General features: G+C 41.6%; 1 protein-coding gene across 1 annotated transcript in view; it reads left to right on the top strand.

The window, feature by feature from the left end:
- Positions 1-21,782, top strand: part of LOC136862290 (nose resistant to fluoxetine protein 6) — a 202,208-nt gene that overhangs the window by 113,287 nt on the left and 67,139 nt on the right. The window contains exons 4-6 of the mRNA XM_067138874.2: positions 5,179-5,312; positions 8,129-8,224; positions 12,430-12,594. Coding sequence (XP_066994975.2) covers positions 5,179-5,312; positions 8,129-8,224; positions 12,430-12,594 — 395 coding nt within the window. The remainder of the gene's footprint in view (positions 1-5,178; positions 5,313-8,128; positions 8,225-12,429; positions 12,595-21,782) is intronic.

Here is a 21,782-nt window from a genome sequence, read left to right as displayed (position 1 = left end):
GAAGACGATGGTTGCTGACTTTGAATTCTGATTTCATGGTCTTGGATTTTGATTATCATTTACCTCTACTTGTTTGGGTATAATTAATTAATCTCCCAAATGCCTTTTATGATTTTCTGATGATTTGATTTTGTCATTTCACGGAGTTTTCCTTTAATATTTATCGAACTTAAGTGTGATTGCATTTTTTTGCTAGTTGCTTTACGTCGCACCGACACAGATAGGTCTTATGGCGACGATGGGACAGGAAAGGGCTAGGAGTGGGAAGGAAGCGGCCGTGTCCTTAATTAAGGTACAGCCCCAGCATTTGCCTGGTGTGAAAATTGGAAACCACGGAAAACCATTTTTAGGGCTGCCGACAGTCGGGTTCGAACCTACTTTCTCCCAAATACTGTGTACCGGAGGCTCGGAACAGCAGGGCTGTTTGCCCGACGTCCAGCGGTGTGCGTTTTAGGTTCAAGGCAGATTGTAAACAATTTCCTCTAAATGTGATCTTGGTTTATCCTTCCTTACAGATGTGATAAAAAAGCAATTTAATTATTTTTTAATTATCTTTAATACTTTACATGAGAATTCTATCTTGTTTGTCAAGACCCACTGTATTTTTTCTTTCCTTTAAATTCCATTAAATTTTACCTTCTCTTTAAATTGGTGTTCTTATTTTCAGTCAGTTTAGTTATTATTTATTCTAAGGTCAGGTCATTATTCGAGTTTATAGTTATACTATTTTCTTTAAATCCACCTGACCTCTCTTGGTTCGCTTCCATGTTCTTTGATTTAATTCACAGAGGCTTGCAGACTGAACGCTGAAAAGCATAACAGTCCATAACGAAGGTGTATGTATGTTATAAGAACGTTGAACAAGGTATGTGATTATTTGCTTGTTTATTGTGTGATTATGTTGTATTTATGTCCCATTTAATCCTAAAACCGAGCACGGATTTAGTTTAGAAATACGTGCTTGAATATGTATGTACGCTAGGGTCCAAAAGTTAAGCATAAGTTACGAGTAAGCAGGGCAACAGGAAATAGACCGCAAATCGCACGATATATGCGCCTACCAACCTTACGTGTTCGCTCTGTGTAGGAAAGGAGTGTTGTTCCCTGCTTTGACTAGCGGCGTAACCGCGAGGTAAACACAGCCAGTGCCTGCGCCCCATATTCCCTCAGTCGTTTTTGCCCTGTTATAGTGTGCGGAGTGTAGCTTCGTGGTGAACGTGACAACATAATGGCACAACGACGCCATTTGTAGCCCGTTTTGCAGGGTAGAATACTCGGCCGCCTGGAAGCAGGCCAGGCTTTGGAGACGATTTCGAGACACAGAATATGTTAGAGGTGTTAGTCGTAGGTCAGTATCAGGTCGACCAAGGGTAACCACCCCACAGCAGGACCGATATCTGGCCTTAACCGCCCCACGAAATCGGAGTGCACCTGCAAGGCAATTGTCCGCGGAGCTTGCAGCCGTCTCAGGGGTTGCCGTTTCCCGGTAAACTGTGTACCGGAGGCTCGGAACAGCAGGGCTGTTTGCCCGACGTCCAGCGGTGTGCGTTCCGCTCACTCCAGCACAGAGACGGGTCAGTTTACTGTGGAGCCGTCAACATCGAAACTGGAACATAAATGAATTGAGGCATGTGCTCTTCACAGATGAATCCCGCTTCAGTTTGAAGAAAGATTCACGTCGCACATTAATCTGGAGAGAACAGGGTAGCCGATACAACCACAGGAACATCGTGGAACGGGACCACGATGGTGGTGGTGGTGGTGGTGGCGTCATGGTGTAGGGCGGCTTCATGTTGAATGGCCGTACGGACCTGCACATCTCCATGGGTGGTCCGAGGAACACTGTTAACCCTCGGAGATACAGGGATGAGGTACTGAGACAACATGTTCGACTCCTCAGAGGTGCGGTTGGTTCAGACGTCCTCTTAATGGACGATAATGGCCGACCGCACCGCGCTGCTCTGGCGGATGAATTTCTGGCTGGGGAAGACATTCATCGCATGGACTGGCCAGCGAGGTCTGCGGATCTGAATCCTATAGAGCATGCCTGGGATGCATTGGGGAGGCGAATTGCATCCGTCACCCTCCACCAAGGACCCTCCAAGACTTTCGCATTGACCTTTCGGAGGAGTGGGATCGATTGCCACAAGAGCTCGTGGACCATCTGATAGAGAGCATGCCACGTCGTTGCGAAGCATGTGTGGCCGTTAGGGGCAACCATACACCCTATTAACAACATGTTTTGTTGTGGAACGCATTACTAAGTTTTGTTAGTTGTTGTCAAAAGTGTATGTTAGCTATCAGAACCTTTCTCTCACTGTTTTTTGGACAAGTTGTGTGACATATGGTGTGTGATTCAGCTTCCGTTTGTTCAGCAATCCATCTGACATTCCTATCAGGTGGTATGGCCTTGTTTAGCGGTTATGCTTAACTTTTGGACACTAGTGTATGTATGTATGTATGTATGTATGTATGTATGTATGTATGTATGTATGTATTGAAACAGGAACGCCCGTACTTCAGTTTTGCGGAGAGCATGGATAACGCCAAGGCGTGTACGGTTCATGCTTTAGAGTACCGAGAGAAGGGTAGTGAAAAAAGTTCATACTTACAGTGGAACTTGCAGTTTATTCAAAAGAAATGCATAGAAATTATATCAGGTTTTACAGACGAATAGTTTGAATGCCCTTGAAGATGTGGAGGAGGCGTCGTTCTGAGGCGTCGGCGTCGTCTCCCGTCGTCGGCGCCGGCGTCGTCCCACGTCGTCGAAGTCGCCCCACGTTGTCGGTGTTGACCCCCGGCTGTTGTCAGCCCTTGATGTCGAAGGAGACTCGAACCTGGGGCGGCCGTCTGATGATAGTGCAGCGTGGAATAGTTGTTGAGTTTTGTATTCCACTAAGTCCCATGAAAGGAGCAGAGAAATGTAAAGCTTTCGCACAGAATGTCAATGGAATCTGATACGACACTTCTCTACTGCACTGCACTGCGAATTAAGGCGAGACACTGTTTTCTGATCGAATAGGTTCCACTGTAAATGGTGTTGGACATACATTTGAGAAAAAAAAGAGATGAGTTCAAAGTCACAGTTCTGTGAGAATGATGCAATAGTCACTATCGAACTTGAAGTGATAAGCAATGAAAATAATCTGGAACTTTCTGAGATACGATGGTTTACCACTTCACTCAATCTCAAAAGAAAATAAATTGAGTCCTTCGGACACAGTCTCTGCACTGTTTGCAATGAGTACATGCAATGCCCTAGCACACACACTCGTAGAAATAAATTAAAGTTTCTGCGAAGACAGAAGGAAACAGTTTATAACACAGTCTTGTGAAAGAGAACCAAGTTCTGTTACGACTCAGTCTTAACAAAAATCACGTAACTTCTCAGAGGTAAAATTATCACTGAGGCACAATATTACACTAAATTTAGACATAGTCTTTACGAGGGGAATTGACATAGTCCCTCGAAAAGAAATAAAGGTACCGTATTCCACGAATCAGCACTGTCCTTGAAAGGAAATATTAGCACAGTTGTATGAAAGTAAATGTTAACACAGTTCTGTGAAATGGATTGACACAGTCTTTTAAAAGTGAAGGTTGGCACAGTTTTATAAAAAGAAAATGTCGACACTGTTTTTCTCACGGAGTGATTGACACAGTCTTTGAAAGAAAAGTAGGCACTGTCTTTTATGAAACAAAGTGACACTGTCCATAAAAGAATTGTTCTGTCGCTAGAGCACAATTTTTACGAAATAGCCTAACACAGTCTCTTGTAGAGGGAACAACTAAAGCACAGTCTTTATGCCCTAAGTGCTTTAAGCACAGTTTCAAAATGTACAGTCTCTTCAATTACACAGTTCACAAAACGAAATGATGTTACACAGCTCGACGAAATTAACAAGAATAAGCTTTCGCTTACACGCGAAGTTAGAGTCCACAGAGAAGGCTTTCAACACTAGTATTACGTACTTTCGAACCCCGGTCCTAAGCCGGACATAGTAACAAACCGTAATACATAGCGAGGCGACTGGTTCACGACGCTCGCACAAACACTGACACATCCAGTGACACACTGACTCACTCAAGGCTGGTGACCTCCTTTTATTGCCCAAGATCGGACGGCGAGACTGTAAATGTGAGCATCTAAAAAAAATTCATATCTCGGCCATCCTTCCACTGATTTTAATGAAATTTTGGTTAGTAGCATTTATTGTCCAGGCCTACAAGGTGACGTTCTCAAAATTATGATTTAACCTTCCGTTCGTGATGAAATACCATAGAATCGAAAAGAACTTTCGGTGTGACGTCACTTGGTCTTGGCTGGCACTCTGGAGCAGCGCTTGCGTGCATGCTGTCCCCAACAATGCCTGCGCGCTCGGCGCTAGTTTTGAATTGAATCCATACAGCCGGGTGTTAGCGAGTTCCTCTCAAGAAATACATGAACGCGAATGCTCGCAGGGCATTCCAGTTTCAGTATGTATGTATGTATGTATGTATGTATGTATGTATGTATGTATGTATGTATGTATGTATGTATGTATGTATGTACTGCAGTTGATGCTTCCCTTAAGTGTTAATGAGTTTATTTTATTGAAGATTTGGGGTACTTTTGTGTATAATGTAAAGTACTTCAAGAAAAAAATGAAATGGCGTATGGCTTTTAGTGCCGGGAGTGTCCGAGGACATGTTCGGCTCGCCAGGTGCAGGTCTTTTGAATTGACACCCGTAGGCGACCTGCGCGTCGTGATGAGGATGAAATGATTATGAAGACAACACATACACCCAGCCTCCGTGCCAGAGAAATTAACCAATGATGATTAAAATTCCGGACCCTGCCGGGAATCGAACCCGGGAACCATGGAGCCGGACAGCATGGCAGTGCAGGGCCCGCTCTCACTTTCACCATGATATTGTTCATTTATTCAACATTAACGATATAATAGGGATGTATAGAACTAGCTCCGATAGAGCGCACTGGTGTTATACTCGATAAGAGCAATGCGCTCTTCATTTGTCTCCTCTGTAATGTTTACTTTATGGATAGGTTCATTAGATTTCTAGGAAGGTAAGAATCCTATTTTGTGACAGGAACACTTTCTTAATTTCGTGGTAAAGGTCTATCCACACACAACAGATCAGGGTCCTCATAGATCTATATGTTTGTTACTGTTGCAGAGTTCTGGCATCGGTCTTTTTTCTCCTGCTAGTAGTTGGTACGGCCCTGGATTTGGCTTTACGTCGACGTGCCAAGAGGCGATCCAGTGTCTACGCCAAACCTGTCTCCATCACTACCTTGGTATCAGCAGAGGGTATGATTCAACTGTCTCAGCTTTCTCTGCTTCAAAGCTTGCAAACTCTTTAAAATTTCAGTATCTCCTCACTTGAATATCAAACATGTTTCTTAGTGGTATAATGTTAATCTGTGCATTCATTATTCTTTATCCTTCAAAATCATTCATGTGCAATTAATCATTTATTTTATGTTTTGTAAATAACAGTGCACCGAATAATAATTTTTTAGTGAAAGCTGTCTAGTTTAAAACAGGGGATTCTATTTAAATGTACACCTTCTGTCCTCGGCTGCTGGTAGGTCCACCCATGCCGGTAAGGTCAAGGGTGAGGGATCAGACCAAACGACAGGCCACATCTATATTACGTCCCTTGCCAGGGTTATGATAAAGTCATCAACGGTAGCTGCAGCATAGAAGATCATCAAAATGGTGTAGTTGGTGGAAGAGGCACTCCATTCTCTTGAGAGAAACAGAGAGAGAAACCGCTGCCTTGCGGCGAAGAGTGATCCTCAAAAAATCAGGGGGAAACCCGAACAGAAAAATCTATTTTTTTGCTATTTTCTTTACGTCGCACCGACACAGATAGGTCTTATGGCGACGATGGGACAGGAAAGGGCTAGGAGTGGGAAGGAAGCAGCCGTGGCCTTAATTAAGGTACAGCCACAGCATTTGGCTGGTGTGAAAATGGGAAAACACGGAAAATCATCTTAAGGGCTGCCGAAAGTGGGGTTCGAACCCACTATCTCCCGGATGCGATCTCACAGCTGCCCGCCCCTAACCGCACGCCCAGACAGAGTTGTGTGTGTGCAGACAGTAAAATGACTGCATCGTAAGTCGGTCTGCTATCCCAGGGTGTACCGCTGATTGATTTTAGTATACTGTGTATTGTGGCAAATAGATAAAAATCTAGTAGTACATTTGTAAAGAAATGTTTTCTTTCTCTATTATTATTATATCCAAAAGTGTGCGAAGTTCCGTGCCAATATAATATACTGTATTGCTAGTAAGTCGTATTTCGCAAACATTCACTTTTAAGAGGTATTATTGTTAGAAAACAACTGAGGAGGAAAGTTTAAATTTGTGATAAGAATAAAGCGTGTACTTGGAGGTTTGTTTAGGGAATGGACATATTTTATGATAGGTTATGAATCTTTGCAATGGTGTATGCTTTTGATAAGTCGATGAGGTTCATAAATTTGCTGAATAAGGCTTTAGAACAATTCACAGTAATTGATTCGGCCATTAGAGAAACCCCACATCTGCTGAAAAGCAATTTTTTAAGTTATAAAGAAAAACTGTATACAATAAACAATGAGAATTTTTAAAAGTTTAAGTATATTGTCGTAAGAAATTTTTACCCACTGTTCTTTGATAGTTAATTTTTTGCTTATTTCCTCTCATTTCAAATTTTGTTCACATATGAGATATCTAAATGCAATGAGTATATACAATGCTAAGTGTTCTTCGGATTATGGTTAGAGGCCGTAACCATTTTATCTTCAAGACTTCTCTCAACATAAGTGTTTCTACAAATTGTATTATAGAGTATAAAACGGATGATTATTAAACATATTTGCTTTTAACAAAAATTGTTCATTTGTTAATTTTTCAAACTTCAGTACTAAATTTCTTACCTTTTGGTGACTGTCTGCAGACAGTTTTCAGTATTGTAGTATTCACTGGTCCATGACACATCTTTCTTGTCAACAGTGAGCGAATTGTAGCTTTCATCAGATAATATTTGGATTTCTTCGTGTAAAGGTAACTAGGGCCGAAATATATTGCGTAAGAGAGACTTTTCCTTTTTTACAATTTTGAAGATATGGGATACAGCCTCTCCAGTGAAATCTCTGGCGATGACAGCACGAGACATTTCAAAAGAAAAATACTGCATAATTGTGATACAGTACATTAAAGTCTTGCTTTTTCCTACATTTCTCGTCCATACGAAGCAGCTGTATACACAACTAACGGCCCGGTATTGTCAAACTGAAAAAATATTTGCATAGACTATGCTGATCTTAAGGTCAAGTCCAACAGCAGATTGAAAACTATTCTAAATTTCCACAAATATTTTGAATGATTTCCATTGGCGTCTGATGATGCTTTTAGGACAGTACCTATAAATTGTTGGATCGAATTAATTGATATTCAGAGTAATTCTGAGTTTAAAACGAAATTATGCTATATGTCGCCCCCTCCAGTGAAATCTCTGGCAGTGACAGCACCAGACATTTCAAAAGATTAAGTAAATTGCATACGTGATAACTTTCTTTCGTAGCATTTATGTATATGAACAGTCATTTTGGGTCATGAAACATTAGAAACCCAAAGGACGATCCCGACTTGTTAAAGACAAACATTTGGAAGTAAGTACCGTATGCGAATTGCAAAATCAAATATTGAACACGACATTGAGAACGTAACAAAACTGAATAAGTTCCAAGTTTCTCACTAGTCTGTAACAATTTAAATTTAATGTAAATTTCATTTATTATCAATTGCTATATCAGTAAGATGTTTATGAGGATTCCATTTATCACTATTATAATAAGTAATAATGTGTGATATTAGCAAATCATTAATTAGTAATATGTAAATAGTGGTGGGGGTGCTGAGCGTCAAGGCACTGCGGCCCTCTGCCAGAACTGTTAGTCTATAAAAATACTGGAGATGTGGTATTTTTCAAATGACCAAATTCATTTATGAACTACAGAATTCTCTGTATAATGTTTCTTCTCATTGAAAGTGAGGTAAGTGCTTATGACAATACAAGGAATGTAGTATGACTTTCAGCCAGTGCTTGTTGCGAGTGGTGTTGGTGGTGCTTGCAGGTGGTGGGGAGTGCCAAGGCAAGCAACTGCCCTTCAGCCCAGCAGGGCGGACGGATCCAGACGGCAACCGACACAGCGAGAAGTCTCAGACCATAGGTAATTAATGGTTTTTGTTCCTGTTGAGCGTCCACACGAAGAACTCCCTTAAATTCAGCAGGTTATAAAGTGTGTTAGCATTCTAAAGTAATCTTGTAATCCTGTAATCTTGAGAGAAACTAAGACTAGAGCTCCTAATGATTTATCTAAAGTTGCTTATATTTACAATCAGCAACGCACTTTTTAAGTTGATCTACTTCGCAGATAAGTCTTATGGCGACGATGGGATAGAAAATGGCTAGGAGTGGGAAGTAAGCTGCCGTGGCCATAATTAAGGTATATCTCTAGAATTTTCCTGCTGTGAAAATGGGAAACCACGGAAAACCATATTCAGGGCTGCCGACAGTGGGGTTCGAATCCCAGTATATTGCCATGTAAATATTAATTTAACACGTAACTGAATTTAAAGTTATTATGACTGTGGTCGCTCAAATTTAATGTTTATTTATAATATATGTACAAATGTAGAATGCCTAATGTAGAGATATATTCTGTGTATATATAGCCTATATATCAGAAAGATCACCAATAAATCCTGATTTTCTTGTTATCCAATTCTATGTCTCTGGGCCTTTAAAAGGCTTAAATTTAAAATAGTAAAATAAATTCAGACTAGTTTTCAAAATGAAAAAATAAATTAAGTTATAATAATGTAAATAAACGTGATGTTGTGTTAATAGTCTTTGAGGCCTGCTTCGTCTCGCTGGCATGTTCAACAACGCTTCGATTGCTTCAATCTTTAAGTAAATGCTCTTTTTTTGAAATGCTTGTGCTTCATGCAAGATTTCTTTATATTTTAATATCTGATTGGCTATGGATTATACAAAATAAAACTGGCTGGCGTTTTCGCGATGAATAACCTACACTTCTCATGGCAGTATTTCAACACAGCAACTTTATAAGCTTATTGGTTTGTGATATTGTTCACTACTTCACACATCGAAAGTAAGTTTTGCATTACCTATGAAGTACATAGTACATGAAACTTAACACAATTCTTGACTGGTGAAAGCGTAATACATTTGCACTAATTCCTCCTCAATAGACCAAAATGAGCATATTTCTGTAGAAGATAACAAGGTCCATATTGAGTAGCACGTTCTCTTCTTCTTCTTCTCCTTCTTCTTCTTCTTTATCTGTTTACCCTCCAGGGTTGGTTTTTCCCTCGGACTCAGCGAGGGATCCCATCTCTACCGCCTCAAGGGTAGTGTCCTGGAGCTTCAGACTCTGGGCCGGGGATACAACTTGGGAGGATGACCAGTACCTCGCCCAGGCGTCCTCACCTGCTATGCTGAACAGAGGCCTTGCGGGGGGGATGGGAAGACTAGAAGGGATAGACAAGGAAGAGGGAAGGAAGCGGCCGTGGCCTTAAGTTAGGTACCATCCCGGCATTTGCCTGGAGGAGAAGTGGGAAACGACGGAAAACCACTTCCAGGATGGCTTAGGTGGGAATCGAACCAACCTCTACTCATTTGACCTCCCGAGTGGACCCCGTTCCAGCCCTCCCTCGTATCACTTTTCAAATTTCATAGCAGAGCTCCTCCGAGGGTGGCAGCTAATCACACTAACCACTACACCACAGAGGCGGACAGCTCAGAGATATGATTGAACCCATCTTGGCGTACCGTCCCTAAGATCATCAACCCATTTTTGTTTGTTCGGTTTGTCCAAGTCATCACTGGAGATCCTGTGAAAGTCTCGAAGATTACGTGGTTGGTCAGGATGTACGTAAACACCTCGTATCGATTTACTCCAGACATTTTCAATGGTGTTCAAGTCCATGGAATAGGTAAGCCACTGCTTTCGGCTGAGACTAAAATGTCTAAGGATGGTGTTAAACGTTGGAGACTGGGCACGCAAGTTATCGTCCATCCATTAACATGTTCTCCGAAATCCTCGTATATGGTTGTACTGTTACTTGGAGAATGCCATCTCTGTACTTTGGATATTTTTGTGTGTCCTGAACGATCTCAGGAGGTGTGTGGTGACCGCGTGCACATCAGAGCACGTATGAGTCATCGCCTTGCTGCACAGTACGCTGTATGCATTATTTTTTATTTTCCACAAGTTACGTCGTACCGACACACATAGGTCTTATGGCGACTATGGGTGAGGAAAGGCCTAGGAGTGGGAAGGATGCAGCCGTGGTCTTAATTAATTAAGGTACAGTTGCCTGGTGTGAAAATGGGAAACCACCTTCAGGGTTGCAGACAGTGAGGTTCGAACCCACTATCTCCCGGATGCAAGCTCACAACGGCGCGCCCCTAACCGCACGGCCAACTCGCTCGGTGCAATAATCTAGGGTCAGACATGTACATAATTCGTCACCGGAGCAAAGGCTGGAGAATCCATGTAGCGTGATTGTTTGTAATTTTGTAATGGGCTACACGATTCCGAGGACTGAGTGTTGGACCTCACTGGAACTGTAGAGTACCATCGTACAACCTGTTCATAATAGTTTGATTGGACATACGTCGTCCTGTAATGCCCACGAACACTGAATTAAGACGTGTAACATTCAGCTCGTAGCCAAGAGTTCGGAGATAGTTTATTTTAGGACGTGAATGGCCTGTGTGAGCTAAGTCGCCAACACTATCTGTTGTTACGAAACGATCCTATGACCTAACCACACCACTTTGATTCACTTGCACAAGTCAAGCCACTTCCCTTCCTAACGTAAAGTGATTAGGCAGACAAGATGAAATATCGGCGTTGTCCTTACCCTCATGAATTGTATTTGTTCAGAACATGACTTAAATGCTTCCTTATTCGCGCTACAACTCCAACTCATTAATAATGGCGTGTAACCCCCGAAGAGGTCCAGGTGCATGTCTTTCAAGCTGACCCCATGGGTGACGTGCGCATTTATGAGGATGGGGCCCTATCTAGGGTGAAATCTAATGTTGGCACAAATAACCGTTCCCCGAGGCAGAGGAAATAACCAATGGCGAAGGTTAAAATCCCCTACTCGGCCTGGAATCGAACCCAAGGCCCACTGAAACGAAGGCCAGTATGCTGACCATTCAGCCAAGGAGTCAGGATATTTATTTATGGCGGTCGGAGCACTCACCCTGAATTTACGACTAGAAAAACCATCGACTGACCTTCCTTCCGCTATCCGCTGGAAGTGTGCAAGTCACACCTGAAGCCGCCGGAATTCCAACCTGAGACACTCAGATTGGAAGTACAGTATTTCAATAATAATAATAATAATAATAATAATAATAATAATAATAATAATAATAATAATAAGCAGAATAAGAATAAGAATAAGAATAATAGCCGTGTGGGCTGAGCTGACCTGCGTACCAACTTGGATGTTCATATTGTGCTGCCACCTAGCAGCGACATGGTATTGCTACTGCCGGTTCCTAAGGCTCGTTAATTTTGTCAGTGGCCGTAGAGTGCACCACCAGAGGATTAGCACGCCAATAATTATGTCGTGAAGTGCCACGACTTTTTCCCCACCTTTCACCCGTCGGGAATCAAATTCGCGAGATTCGCGAGTTTAGTAACTTGAGTCGAAAGTCGACCTCTGATCCATCGATTTATCTCGATTGTTCTATGCAGCAAGAGTAAAAGATGAAGAGCAATTTAAATTAAATGTTGTAAAGTGAGATTTCAGATTTAGTTTAGAATTTTTCAAACTTTTGCTATCCTTGTTCCCTTTAAATAAATACACGAGGGCCTGCGGGAAAGACCACTATTCTGTTTATTTTGACAGTTGACATTGATATGGAAATATAACGTGATATTAATACATGTAATGAACACTTTTAATGTTATTAACTAGTGTGAATTCAGCCAGTGATACGATATGCGTGTGAAAGAAATGTTTCAGATCTATATAGAGCACACCTAATACCAAAATCTGTACATAAAAGTATCGTCGCAGCATGGGTACATAATAAGATGGAAGATGATGTTACAACCTCTTCTCTTCCTATGTGTCCGGTTTTTGTTAAATTCTAGTTTGCCATTGATTGTTTTGCCAACTTTATACATTGCCTTTGTGATTCCTAAAATCTTTTTTGTTGAACTAGTAGGAGGTTCTCGCGCTGTGCAGTTTGGATTGGGGTGACTTAGTTATCATTTTAGTTTACCTGACTGTTCAGTGTTGTGTATGGTGAACGTCTTACTGCTTGTATATTTGTGTTTATTTTCTTTGCTACAAAAATGTCAAATGATTCGGAACGTGTATACAGGTATGGTTGGCCAGTTGCTGCTCTGTTTCTCGGTGTGGACTAATCTACTCAAAATCTGCGATACCCGGACCAAAGAGTCCTTATCGTGTGTTCATGGCCTGCGAGTCTTCAGTCTGCTGTGGGTCATAGCAGGACACACCTGTATGTTCGCCTTCCCGTTCTCAGGTAAGTCCTCTGTTTTTAATTTATCTCTGCTCGCACAAGTTCTAGCTACTGAGAACTATGTTTGAAATAGTCGTTGAGGAATCTTATACACACACTTCATAGATACACATTGTTCTAGGTAAAATAAGGGTTGGCGAGGTAATTTGCGTGTAACTTTTCTTTTTACGTAAGTTACATAAACTGGTAATTTATCTCGCGCAGGAGTACATTTTTAGGCAGATATAAAAACACTTATTTTCTCTTGAAATCATTTATAAATAAAACTACAGTTTTGTCTATACAGTTCAAATTTTTGCCTCATAGGCAGGCGTGGTTCAACACTTAGATCTCGCGGCCACGTGCCATACGTCCGTGAAGCATTTAAAATAACATTTATGACGTTTTCTTTAAAAGCTGCTTTTTGTAAATTTTATGCGTTACGCTGCTTTCCCGTATTTTTGAAAAAAAATGGTAACTTAGCAATGGCGACATTCTAGTTATGGACTTGCTCTCTCATTCGATAGCAACATAGCCTCATTTACAGATGCAAGAGAAGTAAGGGGAGGTGATGAGAGGTTTGCGATGAAATCCACTAAGGTCACAAAGATTTTGAGATCAGACACTTCGGCGCTGTAATAGATTCTCCGTTTTAGTTGATATTCTGTACATCAGATGGTCACAGGAACAGTTTTGTTAACTTTCTCTTTTCGTAGAGAGTTTCAACCCCCTTTCTCCAATGAAGAAATGCTTTCTTATAATTGAAACTGTGTGAAATTAGAAACACAAATAATGTGAGGAATATATATGTATATTTCCTTTCATTGAACCAATCCAGTTGTGCCAATGTAGAAATTTTTCCACTACACCTAGTGGATTCGAGATATTTCTAGCAGGGCTCCTTTTCATTTATGAGAAAGGAATTCAGCGGATTTTCGTTTCGTGCTTGTCGGTTTTCCATGCAGTTTTGTTGGCCACGAAGAGGTAAACACACGCTTCCTGTTTAATTTAGTGTGCCGTGACGGTGCATGTCGCAGTTCGACGCGTTTTAGAAAAGGTTTTTGTGAATATTGAAGTGTTATTTGTATTTGATGTGTCAGCTATAGTAAATTGAATGTGTGGGGGTGAGATATTTTTCAGACTAACACTCTTAAGTAGGCAATAAGGACTGAATACTGTCAAAGGAGGTAGATCCACTACGACCATAACTTTGTATAACTCAGATGTTTAAGGATGAAAATAGAACACATAACGGGTATGTAGTATGTATACCTCTTAGTGCCATTTCCCTAAGACAGGATCGGGGATATAGAACATACAAGAGGAACTTCATCGAAAATGTGTACGAAACATGGGAATGGATGTGTGGTTGTCAACTAACTGTAAGACTAAGACATTGTTCTCCATTTCTTGTGAACTCCACGAACCGCCACTATTCATAGGTATACAAAACTTCAATGTTTATTTGTTTGTTTGTGCCACCATCATGGATTATTATTATTATTATTAATTATTATTATTATCAATCGTATGGTACACATTTACATTTTATAAAAACAAAAAAGAAAACAAAGTTGATCACAATCTAAAATCTAAGTTCAAAATGTAGTTTGATGATGATGATGATGATGATGATGATGATAATGATGATGATGATTGTTGTTTAAAGGGGCCTAATATATAGGTCATCAGCCCCTAATGGTACTGTGCGAGGAGGAAGGAAAAGACATGATAATTAAAATTTTAATGTATATCGACTGAATATAAATTAAAACGAATGATGGTGAAAAATGATTATGAATTTAAAATAATCGGTGGATCTAATTCGCAATGTCTTATTTTCTGATAAAATGAAAGAAAATATAGATTACGGCAGAATGAGACATTGCCTTGAAGTGCAATTCACATTCATGTTTAAAAAAACACATTAAAATACATAAACGCAAACTATAACAGAGTCAATAGAATAAAACGTAGTAAAAAATCAAGTAAAAAGTAATAGAAGAAAATACTATTTTTATGCATGATAATACATGCCACTATCTCTCGTAAAACGGATGACGAGGTCTGTTAACTGCTCATCATCTCGTTGGATGGGGGAGATGGTACTCGGAAGGTTTATACTACGGCGCAGATCGGCCAGATAAGGATGTGTACCACGGCAAGAAAATGTAGTCTGCTGATGTAGAAGTCACAGAGGTGACACTCTTGATGTCTCTCCCGTATGCTGCTATGGGATAATCTTGAAGGATGTGCTTCACTGTTTGTCGATCGGTTCCACAGTCTCCGCACTTCGGAGAAGGTAACTTGTTCCACTAAACAGAGAGTCCGCACAAATTCCAGAGTTGGCCCTGATGCGGTTTAGTTTTGACCATATGCCGCGAGGTACGTCAAATCCAGGAACTTTAGAGGTGACTGAAACTTTTGAGGACCGAAAATCTTCCAATCCTGGGAACAGTGTCGCACCATATCAAAGTTCTCGCTGATTAGTCTGCCATCACGGAAAAACGGGATTAACACAAATGCTCGAAGCTCGGTATTTAAGTTCATGAATAGCAGGATTGTTCACTGGGTTTTATTTGATTAGTGTAGCGATATTAAGAGGGCAAAAACTAGAAATAACAAGGATCTCCGTTAATATCAACTTTATTGAAAGACCATACATAATACCAGTTATGCAATATATAATTTACATCATGTTTATGTATAACGGAGATATTCGCGATTATTGAATTGTTCACATCTCCGGAAATGAAATGAAATGAAATGAAATGAAATGAAATGAAATGAAATGAAATGAAATGAAATGGCGTATGGATTTTAGTGCCGGGAGTGTCCGAAGACGTGTTCCGCTCGCCAGGTGCAGGTCTTTTGATTTGACTCCCGTAGGCGATCTGCGCGTCGTGATGAGGATGAAATGTTGATGATGAAGACAACACATAAACCCAGCCCCCGTGCCAGCAAAATTAACCAATGATGATCAAAATTCCCGACCCTGCCGGGAATCGAACCTGGGACCCTTGCGACCAAAGGCCAGCACGCTAACCATTTTAGCCATGGAGCCGGACTCCGGAAATACTAGTTCTATCTACAATCTGTACAAAACAAGACTTATAGAAACTACAATTTCGATCGTTTTCGTCCCATATACACTTTTTTTTTTTAATTCGCCTTTTCAAAAGTACAAAGTTACAAAGTACAAATCACATTGCAAATTAATTTTTTAAAATGACAATTTAAAGAAAGGGACTGACCTGAAACCCAAAAGCACACCTGTAGAATTGTATACGAGTGTTGAGTCTAATAGAAACACTAAACTGCACGTTATAATTTAAGGAAAGAATCCAAAATTAGAATAACACTCTTTTTTAAAAAAAATACAGAGTCATCTCACTGTTATCAGTTCTCAGTACCTCACCGGATAACATAACAGAAAATACATTTAAAAATGAAATAGATGTTTCGCAAATTTCTCTATGTTGCGGTTTTTTACCAGTTCCCAACGAGCAGTCTTGATTGATCTGATAAAGTCCACCAAAGTCCATCCACTCTTATCGTATGCCGTCAAATTCCAATGCACTGCCGCCGCTAGCAACCATGTTACAGCATTCACTGCTGATTTTTCCTCCAGTTGAAATTCGCCAATCATTAACTGCTCAGTCGATAAAGAAGACAGACCTCCGTGTATTTTCCGCACTGTATTGACAGTCCATGTCCAGACAAGTCGCGCTTCTCGACAAGATGTAACTCGGTGCACTGTGGTATCAACCTCGCCGCAATGTCCACACTTATTATCTTCAGACAAGTTGTGACGAAATCGTTTTGTTGCTGTTGGAACGATGTCATTAATTAACGAGTAGACTGATGACCTCCACGGGGTGGGTACTTGTTGATTGCTAGCGTTTGACCACACCATTTTCCATTTTCTTTGAGGAAATTTTTGTTCTACCGGTACTGGTCGCTGTAATCCTTTCAGCAGGTAAGTGTAGAAATTCTTTGTCGTGTGAAATTCTTTTCGTTCCTTCCGATCCTGCGGGAGGCTGTCAAGGATACCAACGATGGTTCGGAAAGCAGGATGTATATGCCTATGTCGACCACCTCTGACATCAGGCTCCGGAGGTGTAAGAAATGTCAGTTCTGTTCGAGTGTGCAACCCTGACAGTGATTTAAGTATTGTTCTTCCCAGCAGAGCCTTACATTTCAGGTCTACACAGATTAGGTTGAGTCCGCCATGTGTAACCGGCAAGTACAGCTGATCACGTCTCACCCGATATAGGGAACCTCTCCAAAGATAGTGGCCTAGACAAAGTTCTATACGCTGTGTTATTTGTTTTGTTGCAGGTAGGACTTGCGCAAAGTACCAAATTTTAGATAAAGCAAACACATTAATATGCCATACTTTTTGGATGAAATTCAGAGACCTGGTATGCTGCTGCATTAAGGTGTTTCTAACTTTATTAATTGTCGACGTCCAATTCTCGGTTAACATGTCTTTAAAATTTTGTTGGAAAACAATTCCTAAGATCTTCAACTTAGTTGCAATGGGCAGTGATCTATTAGGCGAAGGTGATGGATGACGGCCAAGAAGCAGCATTCCGGACTTTTTCTTATTTACGTTCGATCCTGAATCTTCTTCAAATTCGTGGATGATATGTAGAGTTCGCTCTTCGTCGGATGGTTCTGTTAGGATAACACACACATCATCAGCATACGCCCGTACTGTCACTTTTTGTGCACCGAGTGACAGGCCAAATATACACTGATTTATTCGGTGGAGAAATGGTTCTAGCGCTACGATGAACAGAAGCATAGAGAGGGGACATCCTTGACGAACTGATTTCCGTATAGGTATTTTCCCAGTGAGATGTCCATTTATAAGGATTCGTGAGGTAGCTATTCTATACAGTTCTTTAATGCACTCAATCAATTTAGGTGGAAAGGCGAAAGTTTGCATTGTGGACCATAGATATGGATGTTTTATTCTGTCGAAGGCCTTGTGGAAATCCAAACTTACGAGTGTCGTGGGAGGAAGGTTCGATGAGGCTTTGTCGTGTAACAGAATGATGTTTCTGAGCACTAACAGATTGGAGATAATATTTTGATCTGATGTCCCACACGATTGCCATGGTCCGATGATCTGTTTCAACTGCAGTTTTATTCGAGATGCTATTATTTTAGTGAAGATCTTGTAATCTGTATTTAGCAAGGTGATCGGTCTGAAGTCTTCCATTTCTAGAGGTCTTGTGGTTTTGGGAATTAAAATAATAATTCCCGACGTGAAATCTTCCATTAAGATGTGTGGCCGCTCTAGTATTTCTTGGTACACTTGCAACAGGTCACCCCCTATTATGTCCCACATTATTTTGTAGAATTCATAAATTATTCCATCTGGGCCTGGAGAGCTATGACGCTGTGCTTGGGAAAGTGCAGAGAGTATTTCCTCCGAGGTAATGTCTGCAATCAAACTTGACTCATACGATTTATTCAGTGTTGGTAGACCGTGCTGTAGGATGCTGTAAGAGGGCTGATTAATGGGTGGGTCGTCATGGAATAGTGTTGTGAAGTAGTCTGCACCAATTTTGAGAATGTCTGTCATCTCCGACTGTATGTGACCATGCTCATCCCGGAGTTTAGTAATTGCTTTCCTCTTCCCTTTACGTCTTTCAGTCAAAATGTGAAATAGTGAAGCACGCTCTTCTTCATATACTGAGGGGACTTTTGCACGGACGAACGCCCCTTTCAGATGATTCTCTTGAATATTAATGATAGTGTGTTTGAGTTCTTTCATTTCATTAAGGACATTCTCTCCACTGGCTTGCTGTCGTTGAAGCTGGTATAAAACTGCATAATAAAAATTCAAGGTATTCCTCTTTTCCTTTGCCCGTTGTTTAGAAATCTTTTGAAAAAATCGTTTAATTTCTGGTTTAACAGTATCCGTCCACCAGGTCACATGGTAATGGTATTTAGATCGTTTACTACGCAATTTCATCCATAGTGCTCGAAAATCATTTTGGACATCTTGGTCGTACAAGATGGACGCATTAAGTTTCCAGAATCCATGCCCATGTAGAGGTGGTCGTATTGTTGTTGAGTAACGAAAGAGGAGAGCATGATGGTCACTGAAGGACACCGGTATAACCTCAGAACTGTGTAGCCTAGTTTTCATCTCTCGTGATATATACGCCCGATCTATTCTAGAAGCCGACCCAGCCCTGTAGAATGTAAATTGGACATCAGTTCCATGTTTCAGTTCCCAAACGTCATGTAACTGTAATCCCGCAACAAGATTTTGTAGGCTGCGACAGTTATTGAAATGTCCAGTTTGATCACGCGGATTTAATACACAGTTAAAATCACCGGCCAAAATTATGTTGTTAATAGGGCCCTGCACAAAATATCTGATGTCATCGTCAAATAAGCGTTCTCTGTCTAGACGCCCTTGCGAACCGGACGGAGCATAAACATTAATAAAAATGGTGTCCTCACATTGCACAGAAACAATTCTACCATTGGGATGAAACTCCGCGTCAGAAACAGTCAGTCCTGCTCGATATATTATAGCCGTACCTCGAAGTGATGGACCTACGTTTACTTTATATTCGTATCCCGACAGCCATTCTAAGTTTGGATCATTAACTTCTTGAAGAAATAGGATATCTATGTCATGAACCCTGAGAAAATCCTGAAGGAGAGCTTGCGTGGTTAGACTTTTGACGCCGCCTACATTCAAGGTGGTGACACAACGTAGAAGAGTCATCTGCAGAAACAAGGGAAGAATCAAGGTAATTGTAGTAGAATTCATTCCGGTAGAAGGATGTGATTAAGCTGTTGTGGTCAATACACTGTCACACATACTCTGGTTTAGAGTTTCTATTATTTAAGCCGACTGCGTGAGGTACTACGCCTTTGGGTGTTGTACGGTTTTGATTCGTCACGTGCAACGTATTGTTTGACAACTTTCATCTGTAGGTTGTGAGAGTCCTTGGTACTGCCTGTCGTATTCGGGGTAGTCTTGTCACCTGCTAGCAACGTCACTGCACTTTCACTAACACTCGGTCCTGTAGGTGTGTTAGGATCAATTACAGGGTCAGCAAGGGAAGAATTGTCTAAATCCGGTGTAAGCTCCATGTCTGCACTGCGCAAGGAAGCAGGCTGTGTTTGTTTGTTGTCTGTAATTGGATGGTTTGTAAAATCTGGGTGTGTGTTCTTGTTGGTTAACTGAGTGTCTCCTGTTGGTGTATGAGTGTCGTCCTGAAGTTCCATATCCTCAGACCACAGCTGTCTTTCTAGTGGTGTATTTACTATTTGTTTCATTCCAACTGGGTTCTCGTCAGCTGCCGCCTGATCTACAGTCTCCCGTAGTGTCTGAATATTTTCCCCCTTCTCCAGGTTGTCGCTACAAAGTGTCCTGATTGCTTCTTCCGTACTACGAGGTAAAGATGTGTCTGCTATGCTGTCAGCTAGAAGCGAGGTTTCTTGAAAGTTGTGTTGTTGTTTATGCGGAGTGTGAGTAATACTCTCTAATACGGTTGGGTATTCAGGCGAGAGAACGCCGACTTCTGCATCTGTTGTATTGCTTAGTGTACTGCTCCCATCAGACTCGGCCACTGCGGAGCTGTATGTTTGTTTTCTACTCAGCGCGGAACGCGCTTTCCTATTGGGACAATCTATTTGAAGGTGTGTCGTTTCTTTACAATAGAAACATGATTTTGATTGTCCTTCGTACGATAGTAGAATTCTACAATCATTCAGCATAAGCTGAGACGGGATAGGGTACTTAAGTTCTATTTTTACAATTCGTATGCCATTACTTACATCAGAAAATTCGTAGGCTTCATTCCACCGTTCTTCCTGGATGTCTTTGACTACTCCATATGTAGAGAGCACTCGTGCAAGACGATCGTTGCTTACTTCTGGAGGGAGGTTGAACACACGTACGCGTTTAGTTAACGTGTCCGCTGCCGAAACCGTTACTTTAGTGGTACCACCATTAGCTAATAGAAAAGTTTTCACTCCTTCGTGACGTGCTAGAAGGTTTTCATAAAGAGTCACAGATACTAGTTTTATGTACACAGCATTTTCTCCGTTATTTAACTGTATAGCAATCACTTGGTCTCTGTTAAGTTTTAGTTCGTGACTAATCCAACGATGGATTTCTAAAGGTGAAGGCCTATTAATCCTGTCGTCGAAAACACATTTTATAGTGTTCTTCCTGATACTTGCCATGATTGTACGTACAATTTCCCAAGAACTACACAAAATATGTATTAGGAACACACACTTGCACTACGCGATAACCGCACAGTACCGACACGCCGCTTGCCGTGTTACCTCGGCCGAGGTTACGCACGAACTCAACACTGACTGACAGAGCAAATGCAACACCAAGAAGGAGTGGTTCGAAAGGGATGAAAGTTGGGGAAAAAAAAGAGACGGCACGGACGAATAATTGATGCTTATTTCAAACCGATATGCAGGTTACACAATGCGCACGGCATCGACTCAGTAGGATGTAGGACCACCGCGAGCGGCGATGCACGCAGAAACACGTCGAGGTACAGAGTCAATAAGAGTGCGGATGGTGTCCTGAGGGATGGTTCTCCATTCTCTGTCAACCATTTGCCACAGTTGGTCGTCCGTACGAGGCTGGGGCAGAGTTTGCAAACGGCGTCCAATGAGATCCCACACGTGTTCGATTGGTGAGAGATCCGGAGAGTACGCTGGCCACGGAAGCATCTGTACACCTCGTAGAGCCTGTTGGGAGATGCGAGCAGTGTGTGGGCGGGCATTATCCTGCTGAAACAGAGCATTGGGCAGCCCCTGAAGGTACGGGAGTGCCACCGGCCGCAGCACATGCTGCACGTAGCGGTGGGCATTTAACGTGCCTTGAATACGCACTAGAGGTGACGTGGAATCATACGCAATAGCGCCCCAAACCATGATGCCGCGTTGTCTAGCGGTAGGGCGCTCCATAGTTACTGCCGGATTTGACCTTTCTCCACGCCGACGCCACACTCGTCTGCGGTGACTATCACTGACAGAACAGAAGCGTGACTCATCGGAGAACACGACGTTCCGCCATTCCCTCATCCAAGTCGCTCTAGCCCGGCACCATACCAGGCGTGCACGTCTATGCTGTGGAGTCAATGGTAGTCTTCTGAGCGGACGTCGGGAGTGCAGGCCTCCTTCAACCAATCGACGGGAAATTGTTC

This window comes from Anabrus simplex, chromosome 1 (assembly GCF_040414725.1).
Source record: "Anabrus simplex isolate iqAnaSimp1 chromosome 1, ASM4041472v1, whole genome shotgun sequence".
NCBI classification, from domain to species: Eukaryota; Metazoa; Arthropoda; class Insecta; order Orthoptera; family Tettigoniidae; genus Anabrus; species Anabrus simplex.
The sequence above is the reverse complement of the archived record's forward strand: the minus strand, read 5'-3'. Positions and strand labels throughout refer to the sequence as shown.